This window comes from Bos grunniens, chromosome 6, assembly GCF_055505025.1.
Source record: "Bos grunniens cultivar Pamir isolate PY7600 chromosome 6, Bosgru_T2T1.0, whole genome shotgun sequence".
NCBI lineage: Eukaryota > Metazoa > Chordata > Mammalia > Artiodactyla > Bovidae > Bos > Bos grunniens.
In genome coordinates this window covers 38,056,200-38,073,644 of record NC_141170.1, presented here as the reverse complement: position 1 = coordinate 38,073,644, position 17,445 = coordinate 38,056,200, and the positions used below count along the sequence as shown (strand labels likewise).

The following is a 17,445-nucleotide window of genomic DNA, read 5'->3' as shown; positions in this document are numbered from 1 at the left end:
TTCATATGGGACATCCAGGAGTCATGTTATTCTCTATCATATAGCATCCCTATGATCTGAATTTTGCTTCTTAATTCACTTAGGGTTTAGGCATTTGCTCAGATTTCTTTTCCAAAAAAATAAATTGGTAACTCTACATATCAAAGTAGCATCTTGAATGATTATTCTCTCTTTTTTTAATTTGATATTTGATCTAGGGGACAGAGGTAAAGAATCCACCTGCAATGAGAGACCTGGGTTTGATCCCTGGGTTGGGAAGATCCCCTGGAGAAGGGAAAGGCTACCCACTCCACTACTCTGGAAAAGTCATAGAAAATTCCATGGACTATTAAAGAGTAGGACATGACTGAGCAACTTTCACTTTCACAGAGAAAGAGGTTATTTCCATAGTATGTAATGAATCATATATTCATATTTGATAAGTGTCCTTGGTCTTTTTTTGTGTTTTATATCAGAGTTAAATTTGATTTTGGCCTTTAATTTACTAAATGTAAATTTTAAAATCTTTTTTTTCTTCCAGTTTATTAGTTGTTATTATTGATTATCTATGAAATTTTGCCCATATTTTTAGTATTTATATTCTGAGCCCTATATATGACCTCTAAACTTTGTAATATTAAGCATTTCATTTGCTTGTTGATTGTGATCATAACTAACAGAACTTACCTCCACTCTAAGGTGGAGGTATATACTCTATTATGTACTCTTAATATACTCTATTAAGTATATTAAGATACTTAATATACTTAAAGAGTATATTAAGATACTTATTAAGTATATTAAGTAATAGGTACTTGTTTATAAACTTACAAAAATGTATTTTGCTAAAAGTGAATCCATGTTCATTGAGTTTACAATATTTTTAACATAATATCTGTGTATTAGTTTGTCTACTTCTTAATCTATATGCACCATGTGTATGTATTACTTACTGTACCACTGGGTGACATAATCTTCTAGAGCTCTCTTTCATGTTATATATATACGGGATCCTCAAATAAAAGAGGAGATATATTAGCAGAGGTCCTGTGTATTCAGCCAAAAATACCTGAAAAAAGAAAGTGATTTAGTTTAAACAGTACATTTTATAGCTTCCCTGGTGGCTCAGACAGTAAAGAATCTGCCTGCAATGCAGGAGACCTGGGTTCAATCTCTGGGTCTGGATGATCCCCTGGAGAGGAGAATGGCAATCCACTCTAGTATTTTTGCCTGGAAAATCCCATGGACAGAGGAGCCTAGTGGATGACAGAATACCTGGGGTCTCAAAGCATCGGACATGACTGAGCTGAGCAACTAACACAGAACCATGATAAACATGTCCCCAGACTTACCCTGCTATACAAGCTGGTGAAATGGATAGGTGAGCATCTGTTCTCTGAAAACAACTAGACCAAGTGCTGTCACAAATAACAGGAAATCTTCCTTAGAAAAATTAGCCAAGAGTTAAGGTAAAGGACAATTATAAATAGTAAAATAAAAATATTAGACATAAATATAATGATGTCTTCATAAATAGCACACAAAGATTTTTATTTAATCATATGATTTTTATTTATCATTAAATAATTTCATTTAATCAAATACATAAGTGCATTTCTCATGTCTTTCCAGCCTCGTACTAAATGAATTTTCTATGTTAAACATCCCTGTCACTAAATGGAATGGGAAATCGCTTTTTGCTGCCATGTCATCTAGAATTCAATCAATTTGAAAGTGAAAGTGTTAGTCACTCAGTTCTGTCTGACTTTTTGAGACTCCATGGACTGTAGCCCACCAGGATCCTCTTTCCATGGAATTCTCCAGGCTAGAATACTGGAGTGGGTTGCCATTCTTTTCTCCAGGAGATCATCCTGACCCAGGGATTGAACCCAGGTCTCCCACGTAGCAGGCAGATTCTTTGCCATTTGAACCACCAAGAAAAATCAATTTGACCCTTGTTCAAACTGAAATAATATACTTCTCTCTCCTGGAAATTTCAGATTTTTACTGAGTCTGAGTGAGTAGTTTTGGAGGATTGCTTTCTGAAATCTGGAGCTTCTTTTGGAACTTGCCACAAGTATGGCAACCATGTATGTGGAGAGAGATATCCAATCTATAGAGAGACAATCATAAGATTTGGAAAGATAATTGGAAATGAGACCACATGATTTCAAAAAGATTAATTGTCTGATTTTCTGATAGCTTTCTGAAACTGGTGAGTGTCCATTATTTGATTTTGTCTTGATGCTAAAACCAGGTTAAAGTCACATTCTGAAATTTTCAGTCAGAAAAGGGAAAATAATTTCCCTACGAGTTTTCAAAGAGAAAAGCAGAGGAGAGAAAGAATACAAATATGACAATGACAAATTCAACTGCCACTTCTATTTTGCTTTGTCTTTGCCAATTTTCATCATTTCTAAGGAAGGAAACTTGAAGCTGTACATATTTTGCTCAAATATGCAAGTGCGCACATTGATTTTCAGTGGAAACAGCTTCAGACTTTATTTTTTGGGCTCCAAAATCACTGCAGATGGTGACTGCAGCCATGAAATTAAAAGACGCTTACTCCTTGGAAGAAAAGTTGTGACCAACCGAGATAGCATATTGAAAAGCAGAGACATTATTTTGCCAACAAAGGTCCGTCTAGTCAAGGCTATGGTTTTTCCAGTGGTCATGTATGGATGTGAAATTTGGACTGTGAAGAAAGCTGAGCACCGAAGAATTGATGCTTTTGAACTGTGGTGTTGGAGAAGACTCTTGAGAGTCCCTTGGACTGCAAGGAGATCCAACCAGTCCATTCTTTTTTTTTTTTTTTCAAAGTTTATAAGTATTTTATGTTCTGTTTTGTTTTTCATGTAGATATCTTATATTGATGAAATTATTGTAGTCTAATCTTCATTTTTCATTTTAAGTCTTATACTCATTTTTTTAACACAGAGAAATCTGCTTCTCTCTAATTATTCCTTAAAATTAAATACAGGTTACTTTGGAATTTAAGTACACAAGTACAGAGCATTCTTTACTTTTATTAATTTTCCTTTTTTTAATTTTAGAGCTGAACGACAAAGGAATGTAGCATTATATAATGCTGAAGAGCTAAGTAAAACTTTCCAACATTATAAAGAAAAAGTGGCTGAAAAACTGGAAAAGGTAAGAGGCAATTGTGCAAGTTCAGTGTTTTGTATTGTCCATATTCTGAAAATAAAGACAGACATAGAATATCTTTATAGTTAAAGCAAGGAGTAATTTTTATGATCTCACTCATAATAATTGAAATAAAGAATGTATAATGATTAGTTAATACCTGTGATGGATTCATTTTGATATTTGGCAAAACTAATACAATTATGTAAAGTTTAAAAATAAAATTAAATTAAAAAAAAGAAAGTTAATGCTCATTATAAGACTGTAAATATTATATTAACCAACCAGTCCATTCTGAAGGAGATCAGCCCTGGGATTTCTTTGGAAGGAATGATGCTAAAGCTGAAACTCCAGTACTTTGGCCACCTCATGGGAAGAGTTGACTCATTGGAAAAGACTCTGATGCTGCGAGGGATTGGGGGCAGGAGGAGAAGGGGACGGCAGAGGATGAGATGGCTGGATGGCATCACTGACTCGATGGACATGAGTCTCAGTGAACTCCGGGAGTTGGTGATAGACAGGGAGGCCTGGCGTGCTGCAATTCACGTGGTCTCAAAGAGTCGGACACAACTGAGTGACTGAACTGAACTGATGCTTTTATCTCTTTTGACAATTTTGTGGAGCTACATGATTACAATATATGGTATATAGGCACATACATATAATCACATGTATATACATAAACATGTATAAATGTCTATTTATATATGTAACTGTCTGTTTATACATTTTTAAACAATATTTATTATCTCACAAGGTAAGAAATATTTTTATATGAGGATAAGAACAATGCAATAAGTTTATAAATTTATAAATCCAAAAATTCAGTACTAAAGCAACCTTTTAATGTATTAATTTATGGCATAAAACATTCCTGATTATTCATATATAAATAAAAATATCTTCTGAATGTCTGATAATAGAATCTAGTTAATACTCTAGACTAATTAGGATAATGATTGTTTTAAAATATTTATTTCAATGTCTCTGACCTAGTCAAATCAATTTTGAGCAAATTCTATAGTAAGATGTCAGAAATGAAAAACATTGTAAACAATAGTTAACATGACCAAATATCACTATTTATTAAGTTGATAAACATATTGTCATAAATAGGAAGTTTTTTTTTGGATCAGAGGAAATTAAACTACAATCTTATCTCCATCATCTCCTAAAAACTTTGGAGATCCTGCTATCTTACAGTAATATGTTCTAGGAGACCCAATATTTTATCACAAATATTGTTCATTCTGAAACACTGGGATTAAAAGAATGCCAAAATATAAAGCATATATTCTGATTTAAAAGCCCTGGAGGGTAATAAAAAAAATAACTTTTGGACAATGAATCTTTCAAGAAAAATGTATATTTGGGTGAAAATAGAAAGGATGTTTGATTAAACTTAGAAAGTAATCAGAAAATAGATTTATAATTTAAAAAAGCAGGATATATAAATGTTAATAAAACGGATTTCTGAAACAGAAATTGCTTTTCTTCTACTAAAAAAGAATAAAAACAAAAGTAAAGATGAAATAAATATACAAAGGAAATATATACTTATAGGTATACAGCCTATGCAGATGAATTTACAATAATTAGAAACTCCACCTTAATCCAAAATTTACTGGCGATTTTATTTTCAAAATAAGCAAGTACAACTTTCTTTTTTTTTTAACTTTGAAGATACATACTACTTCTAAGTTCAATATATTTTTAATATCAAATTATTTTCATACTTCCCCTTTATAGAAAGTTCTCTGCTTTAAACTGTGTTGCTTTTAATGTAAAATCCACTATTTTTACTAGACAAGCTATGAAACTGGAATTTTTTAAAACTTCTCTAGAATATTCAACTTGTTGTATTTCTAAATTGAAAAGGAGTACAATAAACAGTTTTAGAAAATATAAATTCTATTCAACTTCAGTTGTTGTAAATTGATTAAAACCCTTGGGCTAAGATTTCATTTAATGCATTCATCCTTCCTTTAAAAAAATATTTTTTTAGTCCTATTATTATTAGGGTGGTTTTGGCTTGTTCTCTAAAATAGCAATTGACCATTAAAAGGAACATGAATTGCTTGTGTCACAGTTGTTGAAAATTGCTTAGTTGCTAGGTCACGACTCTTTTGAGACCCCATAGACTGTAACCTACCAGACTCCTCTGTCCATAGAATTTTACAGGCAGAAACACTGGAGAGCACTGCCATTTCCTACTCAAGGGGTTCTTCCCAATCAAAGGACTGAACCTATGTCTCCTTCATTGGCAGGAGGATTCTTTACCACTGAGCCACTAGAGAAGCCCTGCGGCAAAAAATAGTGTCAACAGTAATTTTCTAAAGATAAGAGAGCTACTAAAATTATGAGAAAATTTCCCAATAGTAATATTGCTTTGTACTCCATGAGTACTATTGAAGCTAATGTGATACTAGAAGGTTTATTTTTTTTCCAAGAAAAATTAACTGTTATATGAATAACATACAATGGATAATTCTATGCTCATGTTATGCAAACAAACCTTCATAATGAGATCACCAAGAAAAAATAATCAAAATATTTTTCAAGCTCCAAAGAGTTACTGAGTCTTTGAAGAATTAGAAGATCAAAATGTTATATAAGATTCTCCTGAGTAGTAATTAACCTGGGGAATGAAATTTGGTAAGTGCCTGATGTAAAGACCAATCTTTTGAGGGTGCTTAAGACTGGAAGCATCAAAATTGCTGCTTGTTGTCTTTCAAAGACTAAGGTGGCTATAAACACCCCAGAATTTGAGTTGGAAGTAGAACAGTTAAAACTTAGGAGTGAGGATGAAACAACAGATTTGGCTTCATAGGTACTTCATATGTACATATGAAACTCAGCCTGAAGTCATTTCAATCATGGATTGGAATGAGATGACCTGTACTCAATAGTGCCATTAGTCCATCTGCAGAATGATAAATTATATTTGAAAGGTAAAATGACCAAAGGCTTCTCCAAGTAATCTTTACATTTATTAATATAATTTTTCTGCAATGTCAGAAATATGCAGTTATACAAGGAGTGAAGATATCATGACCATAACCAAAAGCAGCAGCAGGCATTGAAAATGGTTGAACTAAAGGTTCACATAACAGAATTATCAAGCACATACTTTTAGAAAACAATCTTTTAATGTTCAAAGAAAAAAAAACTTGAAATTTTAGTGATATTTGAAAACTTTGTTTTTTTTTAATTTAATTTTATTTAACTTTACAATATTGTATTGGTTTTGCCATATATCAAAATGAGTCTGCCACAGGTATACATGTGTTCCCCATCCTGAACCCTCCTCCCTCCCGATACCATCCCTCTGGGTCGTCCCAGTGCACCAGCCCCAAGCATCCAGTATCATGTATCGAACCTGGACTGGTGACTAGTTTCATATATGATATACATATGAAAATTTTGGAAAGGAAAATATGAAAATGTAATATGAATCCCAAAAGGAGAATACAAAGAGAATAATGGAGAATCAAAAGATGAAGAGATTATGCAATTTTGTCAAATTAGATATAACTATCAAGCCAGGAACACAGATAACACAATAAACCCAAAGCAGGATAAATAAAACCACAATCATAACTATGTGCACCATAATCAAATAAAATAAAAATTCTGAATAAACCATGGAAAAACTTTAAGGAGTACAGTAGACTTTTCAACAGAAATAATGGGAGTCGGAAATCAAACTAATAGTGTTTTTAAATAAAGACAGAAATAGCTGCCAATGTGTATTTTTTTCTGAAAAAATATTCTCCAAGAATATAAAATAAATGAATACATTTTAAGATGAACAATAATTGGGAGAACTCATCAAAGACAGAAGGATAATACAACATGGACAGAAGAGCCTGGCGGGCTACAGTCCATAGGATTGGACACAATTGAGTGACTACGCACAGCATGTACAGAAATATTAATGAAGATAAAAATGATGAAAACGGAATGTGATCTTTAGTTAATAGGATTTGTCTGATGGGAATTATTTTATTATAATTATATTAATTTATAACATTATCCTAAGTCTTCCAATTTATCCTAAGTTCCACCAGACAAGAATTTTCTCAACATTCTGCAGCAAACTCTTGCCTCTTGAAAAATATTATTAAGTTACTAATTTTGACCTTGCTAAATTAAAGAGATTGTTTCTCACAAAAAAGAAAACATAATAATGCTTTTATTATAGGAGTGAATTTTAATATTTTATAAATGTGTAAGAATGTTAATTGTGGTAAAATATTGCTTTAATTGTGCAATTTAGTTGATATAAAGTGGGTGTGATTGCAATGTAATGTGTATATTTTTAGCATTTAATAGGACTGACTCATTTGGAGCAAAAAAGTGTGAACCATAGGGTTGATTTAAAAATATCCAGCCTATTTTCATAGTTCTCTTTGTCACCTAAATGACTTTCCTCTCAGATAAGCTATAATTTTCTAGCACAATTGTCACAGAATTCTTCCTTAGCTTTTTTTCTCAGTATTTATCGCAATGATGCAGCTGAAATTTATTATGTATCACAGTTATTGCCACTCACTCCAACACAGTTTCTGTAGATAGAATTCCTTTTTCATCATAAATGTGGACAAAGATTCTTTGAATATTTTAACCTTTAAAGATCAAAATCTGCTTGTCTAACATTTCTTCTAGCAAGGGTCTGTAGATATTACTTCTAAACTCTAAATACTTTGTTACAATATGCATGCATTAGTAGCTTTTTGGTAAACAGTATGATATACTCCACAAAGATTCAGAATACTCTAAACTTCAGTTCAGTTCAGTTCAGTTGTTCAGTCATGTGTGACTGTTTGTGACCCCATGGACTGCAGCATGCCAGGCTTCTCTGTCCATCACCAACATCAAGGTGGTGATGCCATCAACCATCTCATCCTCTGTTGTCCCCTTCTCCTCATGCCCTCAATCTTTTCCAACATCAGGGTCTTTTCCAATGAGTCATTTATTCACATCAGGTGGCCAAATAACTCTAAACTTAGTTTTATTTATTTTTTAATGCAACAAATTAACACTCAAAGGCTCAATAAATCTTGGAAACTAGAGCAACCATTTAGCCAAGCACACTAAATGTAATTATCTAAATTCAAGAAGATAATACAGGAAAAATTGGTGGAAAATTAAAGCGTGTGACATTTTGATCAATGAATGTAAACTTGAATTTCTCATTATGAGACTTAAATAACAATGTATAAATTATCCTGTGTCTTTAATAATTTTAAAAATTGATTGTTTAACTATACAGGGAAAACTCAAAACACTAAGCTGGCAAAAGAAAGCCAGTTTGAATAGAAAATATTAAAAGTAATCACATCACAAATATGAAATCGAATGTAACCAGAAAAAATATTAAACGTCTGAATAATATAAAGAAAATAGATTAAATTTAACTCAAAAATGAATGATTGCACTAATTTTTGTACATCAGTGTCAAAGTTACTCATCAGATTAACTCCTTCACTTCCTGTCACTAAATACCACATCAGTTCAGTTCAGTTCAGTCGCTCAGTCATGTCCAACTCTTTGTGACCCCATGAATCACAGCACGCCAGGCCTCCCTGTCCATCACCAACTCCTGGAGTTCACCCAGACTCATGTCCATCGAGTCAGTGATGCCATCTAGCCATCTCATCCTCTGTCGTCCCCTTCTCCTGCCCCCAATCCCTCCCAGCATCAGAGTCTTTTCCAAATACCACATAGCTTCTTGCTACTGAAGATATCCCATCTATCTATTCATTACTCATGAATCCTTCAGTACTTGTGAAGTAGTATCAAGTGTTTTCTGTTTCTTCTCCTGTTTTTTAATATGGTCTTCATTCTTCTAATGCTATTGGATTCAGTTGCCACCACTTTAAAATTACCTCCTTCAAGAAAGTTGAAAGAACACCCCAACCCCTACAACTCAAATAAGTCTTATTTCTTCACTCTCAGATTTTAAAATGTCCTCTCAACTGTCTTGGGACATTTTTTATTGAATATTCTATCTCCCTTCTTTCCAATGACAAATGTGTCTTCATCATACTGAGGCTCCTAGAAGGAAAAGATGAAGAAATACCAAGTAACTGACAAGACACAGGGAAAATAGAGATAAGGCCATCAGTCATGAGATAGATTTGAATTTACAAAGTAATTATTTCTTCTTTCAACCATTTTCCCCCCATTTCTCCAGTTCTTGAATGGAAATTTGGCCACTGATCATAGTAAGAATGGAGAATTTAAAATACTTTTAATGCAATATTTTGTTTCACTATGAATTTATTTGATAGAAGATATCCTCTCTCAACAAATCATTCACATCAAAATGTGGGACATCTATATTGCATTTCAAATTGATACTTACTGTAATCCAACTGACTTGTTGACCTAGGTCTGTAAAATAGAGTGTGACAATAGACGAAGCTGCAACACTTTGAATGGTTAAGTTGTCCTTCAGAAAGGGCCCACCTTAAACAATAAGGAAATAATATTTTAATACAATGTTGAGGCAAACAAATGATAAAAATTTTTAATGTGAAACCAGTGAAAGCTAAGGATAAATTTCATATAGAAATTGCAATTTATAGTAAATCTTTAAAGTAAGACAACACATGAATAAACCAATTTTAGAAAATATATCTGGCAAATTTTCAAATACACAGTGGTTTTCTAATGCCATTTAAACAAACTACAGATTACCACTAGCTACTAATGTGTTCTGAGAAAAATGTAATTTTAGATAATATCATAATCAAATACGATAAAGTATATTTTGAAGTATAATTTTGTGTGTCAGTAGACATACATATAAACTGTTCTATAATTGATTTTAATGTAGATGAATTAGATGGAGTAGAATTTTATTTTTTTTACAGGTTTCTTTATTTTTTTCCTGTTTATTTATTTATTTATTTTTTAACTTTACAATATTGTATTGGTTTTGCCATATATCAAAACGAATCCACCACAGGTATACATGTGTTCCCAATCCTGAACCCTCCTTCCTCCTCCGTCCTCGTACCATCCCTCTGGGTCGTCCCAGTGCACTAGCCCCAAGCATCCAGTATCGAGCATCGAACCTGGACTGGTGACTCATTTCATATATGATATTATACATGTTTCAATGCCATTCTCCCAAATCATCCCACCCTCTCCCTCCCCCACAGAGTCCAAAAGACTGTTCTATACATCAGTGTCTCTTTTGCTGTCTCGCATACAGGGTAATTGTTACCATCTTTCTAAATTACATATATATGCGTTAGGATACTGTATTGGTGTTTTTCTTTCTGGTTAACTACACTCTGTATAATATGCTCCAGTTTCACCCACCTCATTAAAACTGATTCACATGTATTCTTTTTAATGGCTGAGTAATACTCCATTGTGTATATGTACCACTGCTTTCTTATCCATTCATCTGCTGATGGACATCTAGGTTGCTTCCATGTCCTGGCTATAATAAACAATGCTGTGATGAACATTGGGGTACACGTGTATCTTTCAATTCTGGTTTCCTCAGTGTGTATGCCCAGCAGTGGGATTGCTGGGTCATAAGGAAGTTCTATTTCCAGTTTTTTAAGGAATCTCCACACTGTTCTCCATGGTGGCTGTACTAGTTTTCATTCCCACCAACACTGTAAGAGGGTTCCCTTTTCTCCACACCCTCTCCAGCATTTATTGCTTGTAGACTTTTCGATCACAGCCATTCTGACTGGCGTGAAATGGTACCTCATAGTGGTTTTGATTTGCATTTCTCTGATAATGAGTGATGTTGAGCATCTTTTCATGTCTTTGTTAGCCATCTGTATGTCTTCTTTGGATAATTGTCTATTTAGTTCTTTGGCCCATTTTTTGATTGGGTCATTTATTTTTCTGGAATCGAGCTATAGCAGTTGCTTGTATATTTTTGAGATTGGTTGTTTGTCTGTTGCTTCATTTGCTATTATTTTCTCCCATTCTGAAGGCTGTCTTTTCATCTTGCTTATAGTTTCCTTTGTTGTGCAAAGGAAGTGTTAAGTTTAATTAGGTCCCATTTGTTTATTTTTGCTTTTATTTCCAATATTCTGGGAGGTGGGTCATAGAGGATCCTCCTGTGATGTATGTTGGAGAGTGTTTTGCCTATGTTCTCCTCTAGGAGTTTTATAGTTTCTGGTCTTATGTTTAGATCTTTAATCCATTTTGAGTTTATTTTTGTGTATGGTGTTAGAAAGTGATCTAGTTTCATTCTTTTACAAGTGGTTGACCAGTTATCCCAGCACCACTTGTTAAAAAGATTGTCTGTAATCCATTGTATATTCTTGCCTCCTTTGTCAAAGATAAGGTGTCCATATGTGCGTGGATTTATCTCTGAGATTTCTATTTTGTTCCATTGATCTATATTTCTGTCTTTGTGCCAGTACCATACTGTCTTGATGACTGTGGCTTTGTAGTAGAGCCTGAAGTCAGGCAGGTTGATTCCTCCAGTTCCATTCTTCTTTCTCAAGATAGCTTTGCCTATTCGAGGTTTTTTGAATTTCCATACAAATTGTGAAATTATTTGTTCTAGCTCTGTGAAGAATACTGTTGGTAGCTTGATAGGGATTGCATTGAATCTATAAATTGCTTTGGGTAGTATACTCATTTTCACAATATTGATTCTTCCAATCCATGAACATGGCATATTTTTCCATCTATTAGTGTCTTCTTTGATTTCTTTCACCAGTGTTTTATAGTTTTCTATATATAGGTCTTTAGTTTCTTTAGGTAGATATGTCCCTAAGTATTTTATTATTTTCATTGCAATGGTGAATGGAGTTTTTTCCTTCATTTCTCTTTCTATTTTCTCATTATTAGTGTATAGGAATGCAAGGGATTTCTGTGTGTTGATTTTATATCCTGAAACTTTACTATATTTATTGATTAGTTCTAGTAATTTTCTGGTGGAGTCTTTAGGGTTTTCTATGTAGAGGATCATATCATCTGCAAACAGTGAGAGTTTTACTTCTTCTTTTCCAATTTGGATTCCTTTTATTTCTTTTTTCTGCTCTGATTGCTGTGGCCAAAACTTCCAAAACTATGTTGAATAGTAATGGGGAAAGTGGGCACCCTTGTCTTGTTCCTGACTTTAGAGGAAATGCTTTCAATTTTTCACCATTGAGGATAATGTTTGCTGTGGGTTTGTCATATATAGCTTTTATTATGTTGAGGTATGTTCCTTCTGTTCCTGCTTTCTGGAGAGTTTTTATCATAAATGGATGTTGAAATTTGTCAAAGGCTTTCTCTGCATCTATTGCGATAATCATATGGTTTTTATTTTTCAATTTGTTAATGTGGTGTATTACATTGATTGATTTGCGGATATTGAAGAATCCTTGCATCCCTGGGATAAAGCCCACTTGGTCATGGTGTATGATCTTTTTAATGTGTTGTTGGATTCTGATTGCTAGAATTTTGTTAAGAATTTTTGCATCTATGTTCATCAGTGATATTGGCCTGTAGTTTTCTTTTTTTGTGGCATCTTTGTCAAGTTTTGGTATTAGGGTGATTGTGGCCTCATAGAATGAGTTTGGAAGTATACCTTCGTCTGCAATTTTCTGGAAGATTTTGAGCAGGATAGGTGTTAGCTCTTCTCTAAATTTTTGGTAGAATTCAGCTGTGAGGCCGTCTGGACCTGGGCTTTTGTTTGTTGGAAGATTTCTGATTACAGTTTCAATTTTCGTGCTTGTGATGGGTCTATTAAGATTTTCTATTTCTTCCTGGTCGAGTTTTGGAAAGTTGTACTTTTCTAAGAATTTGTCCATTTCTTCCACATTGTCCATTTTATTGGCATATAATTACTGATAGTAGTCTCTAATGGTAGAAAGTGAAGAGGAACTAAAAAGCCTCTTGATGAAAGTGAAAGTGGAGAGTGAAAAAGTTGGCTTAAAGCTCAACATTCAGAAAACGAAGATCATGGCATCCCGTCCCATCACCTCGTGGGAAATAGATGGGGAAACAGTAGAAACAGTGTCAGATTTTATTTTTCTGGGCTCCAAAATCACTACAGATGGTGACTGCAGCCATGAAATTAAAAGACGTTTACTCCTTAGAAGGAAAGTTATGACCAACCTAGATAGCATATTCAAAAGCAGAGACATTATTTTGCCAACCAAGGTTCATCTAGTCAAGGTTACGGTTTTTCCTGTGGTCATGTATGGATGTGAGAGTTGGACTGTGAAGAAGGCTGAGCGCCAAAGAATTGATGCTTTTGAACTGTGGTGTTGGAGAAGACTCTTGAGAGTCCCTTGGACTGCAAGGAGATCCAACCAGTCCATTCTGACGGAGATCAGCCCTGGGATTTCTTCGGAAGGAATGATGCTAAAGCTGAAACTCCAGTACTTTGGCCACCTCATGCGAAGAGTTGACTCATTGGAAAAGACTCTGATGCTGGGAGGGATTGGGGCAGGAGGAGAAAGGGACGACAGAGGATGAGATGGCTGGATGGCATCACTGAATCTATGGACGTGAGTCTGAGTGAACTCCGGGAGTTGGTGATGGAGAGGGAGGCCTGGCATGCTGCGATTCATGGGGTCGCAAGGAGTCGGACATGACTGAGCTACTGATCTGATCTGATCTGATGATCCTTTGTATTTCTGTGTTGTCTGTTGTGATCTCTCCATTTTCATTTCTAATTTTATTGATTTGATTTTTCTCCCTTTGTTTCTTGATGAGTCTGGATAATGGTTTGTCAATTTTATTTATCTTTTCAAAGAACCAGCTTTTGGATTTGTCGATTTTTGCCATGGTCTCTTTTGTTTCTTTTGCATTTATTTCTGCCCTAATTTTTAAGATTTCTTTCCTTCTACTAACCCTGGGGTTCTTAATTTCTTACTTTTCTAGTTGCTTTAGGTGTAGAGTTAGGTTATTTTTTTTGACTTTTTTCTTGTTTCTTGAGGTATGCCTGTATTGCTATGAATTTTCCCCTTAGGACTGCTTTTACAGTGTCCCACAGGTTTTGGATTGTTGTGTTTTCATTTTCATTCATTTCTATGCAAATTTTGATTTCTTTTTTGATTTCTTTGTGATTTGTTGGTTATTCAGCAGCATGTTGTTCAGCCTCCATATGTTGGAATTTTTAACAGTATTTCTCCTGTAATTGAGATTTAATCTTACTGCATTGTGTTCAGAAAAGATGCCTGAAATTATTTCAATTTTTTGAATTTACCAAGGCTAGACTTGTGGCCCATGATGTGATCTATCCTGGAGAAGGTGTGCACTTGACAAAAGGGTGAAATTCATTGTTTTGGGATGAAATGACCTATAGATATCAATTAGGTCTAACTGGTCTATTGTATCATTTAAAGTTTGTGTTTCCTTGTTAATTTTCTGTTTAGTTGATCTGTCCATAGATGTGAGTGGGGTATTAAAGTCTCCCACTATTATTGTGTTATTGTTAATTTCCCCTTTCATACTTGTTAGCATTTGTCTTACATATTGCAGTGCTCCTATATTGGTTGCATATATATTTATAATTGTTATATCTTCTTCTTGGATTGATCCTTTGATCATTATGTAGTGACCATCTTTGTCTCTTTTCACAGCCTTTGTTTTAAAGTCTATTTTATCTGATATGAGTATTGCTACTCCTGCTTTCTTTTGGTCTCTATTTGCATGGAAAGACTTTTTCCAGCCCTTCACTTTCAGTCTGTATGTGTCCCCTGTTTTGAGGTGGGTCTCTTATAGACAACATATGTAGGGGTCTTGTTTTTGTATCCATTCAGCCAGTCTTTGTCTTTTGGTTGGGGCATTCAACCCATTTGCGTTTAAGGTAATTATTGATAAATATGATCCCATTGCCATTTACTCTATTGTTTTGGCTTAGAATTTATACACCCTTTTTGTGTTTCCTGTCCAGAGAAGATCCTTTAGCATTTGTTGGAGAGCTGGTTTGGTGGTGCTGAATTCTCTCAGCTTTTGCTTGTCTGTAAAGCTTTCGATTTCTCCTTCGTATTTGAATGAGATCTTTGCTGGGTACAATAATCTGGGCTGTAGGTTATTTTCTTTCATCACTTTAAGTATGTCTTGCCATTCCCTCCTGGCTTGAAGAGTTTCTTTTGAAAGATCAGCTGTTATCCTTATGGGAATTCCCTTGTGTGTTATTTGTTGTTTTTCCCTTGCTGCTTTTAATATTTGTTCTTTGTGTTTGATCTTTGTGAATTTGATTAATATGTGTCTTGGGGTGTTTCGCCTTGGGTTTATCCTGTTTGGGACTCTCTGGATTTCTTCGACTTGAGTGATTATTTCCTTCCCCATTTTAAGGAAGTTTTCAACTATTATCTCCTCAAGTATTTTCTCATGGTCTGTCTTTTTGTCTTCTTCTTCTGGGACTCCTATGATTTGAATGTTTTAGCATTTAATATTGTCCTGGAGGTCTCTGAGATTGTCCTCATTTCTTTTAACTCGTTTTTCTTTTTTCCTCTCTGATTCATTTATTTCTACCATTGTCTTCTAATTCACTAATCCTATTTTCTGCCTCTGTTATTCTACTATTTGTTGCCTCCAGAGTGTTTTTGATCTCATTTATTGCATTATTCATTATATATTGACTCTTTTTAATTTCTTCTAGGTCCTTGTTAAACCTTTCTTGCAACTTCTTAATCCTTGTCTCCAGGCTATTTATCTGTGATTCCATTTTGATTTCAAGATTTTGGATCAATTTCACTATCATTATTCGGAATTCTTTATCAGGTAGATTCCCTATCTCTTCCTCTTTTTTTTGGTTTGGTGGGCATTTATCCTGTTCCTTTACTGGCTGGGTATTCCTCTGTCTCTTCATCTTGTTTAAATTGCTGAGTTTGGGGTGTCCTTTCTGTATTCTGGCAGTTTGTGGAGTTCTCTTTTTTGTGGCATTTCCTCTCTGTGTGTGGGTTTGTACAGGTGGCTTGTCAAGGTTTCTTGTTTAGGGAAGCTTGTGTTCGTGTTCTGGTGGGTGGAGCTGGATTTCTTCTCTTTGGAGTGCAATGAAGTGTCCAGTGATGAGTTATAAGATGTCTATGGTTTTGTAGTAACTTTGGGCAGCCTGTGTATTGGAGCTCAGGGCTGTGTTCCTGTGTTGCTGGAGAATTTGCTTGGTATGTCTTGCCCTGGAACTTGTTGGCCCTTGTGTGGTGCTTGGTTTCAGTGTAGGTATGGAGGCGTTTGATGAGCTCCTGTAAGTTAATGTTCCTTGGAGTCATGAGTTCCCTGGTGTCAGGGTTTGGACTTAAGCCTCCTGCTTCCAGTTATCAGTCTTATTTTTACAGTAGTCTCTAAACTTCTTCTTATATACAGCATCATCAATAAAACATCTAGGTTAAAGATGAAAAGTTTCTCCACCGTGAGGGTCACCCAGAGAGGTTCACAGTGTTACATGGAGAAAAGAAGAGGGAGGAGGGAGTTAGAGGTGACCCGAATGAGATGAGGTGGAATCAGTAGAGGAGAGAGCGGGCTAGCCAGTAATCACTTCCTTATGTGCAGTCCACAAGTGGACCGCTCAGAGATGTTCACGGAGTTATACAGAGAAGAGAAGAGGAAGGAAGGAGACAGAGGTGGCCAGGAGGATAAAAGGGGGGAATGAAAAGGAGAGAGACAGATCCAGCCAGTAATCAGTTCCCTAAGTGTTCTCCACCGTCTGGAACACACAGAAATTCACAGAGTTGGGTAGACTAGAGAGGGGTTAGGGAGGAGACACAAGCGACCTGGTGGAGAAAAAGGAGAGTCCAAAGGGGGAGAGAGCAGTCAAGCCAGTAATTTTTCTCCCTAGTGAAAAATGGGTACTGAAGATTGGGTTCTTAAAGGTACAAAATTGGTAACAAATACCTAAAAGCAAAAATTAAAAATCTAGAGTAGAATTTGGAATTTCAAAAATACAATGTTAAAGACAGGAAGAAGGAAAAGAATGAGAGAAAAAGAAAAGGAAAAAAAAAAAGTCACAAAAATTATAAAGAAAATATGGGTACAAAATTGATAACAAATACCAAAAAGCAAAAGTTAAAAATCTAGAGTAGAGTTTGGAATTTGAAAAATACAATGTTAAAGAAAAGAAGAAGAAAAAGAAAGAGAAAAAACAAACAAACAAAAACAAACAAAAATTATAAAGAAAATATAGGTACAAAATTGACAACAAATATCAAAAAGCAAAAGTTAAAAATCTAGAGTAGAGTTTGGAATTTGAAAAATACAATGTTAAAGAAAAGAAGAAGAGAAAGAAAGAAAAAAAAAAAGTCCCCAAAATTATTTTTTAAAAAATAGGTACAAAATTGATAACAAATACCAAAAAGCTATGGTAACCCACTCCAGTATTCTTGCCTGGAGAATCCC

At 34.6% G+C, this 17,445-nt stretch overlaps 1 protein-coding gene across 3 annotated transcripts in view; it reads right to left on the bottom strand.

Annotated features, from left to right (window-relative positions):
* TECRL (trans-2,3-enoyl-CoA reductase like) overlaps window positions 1–17,445 on the bottom strand; it is a 142,895-nt gene that overhangs the window by 44,267 nt on the left and 81,183 nt on the right. For 2 of the 3 annotated variants that reach the window (XM_086407640.1, XM_086407642.1), the window contains 2 exons: window positions 9,494–9,597; window positions 933–1,048 (listed from right to left, as the gene is read on the bottom strand). In XM_086407640.1, coding sequence (XP_086263766.1) covers window positions 933–1,048; window positions 9,494–9,597 — 220 coding nt within the window. Of the gene's footprint in view, window positions 1–932; window positions 1,049–8,120; window positions 9,184–9,493; window positions 9,598–17,445 lie in introns of those variants that run through there. The other variant, XM_086407643.1, reaches the window with a different exon arrangement.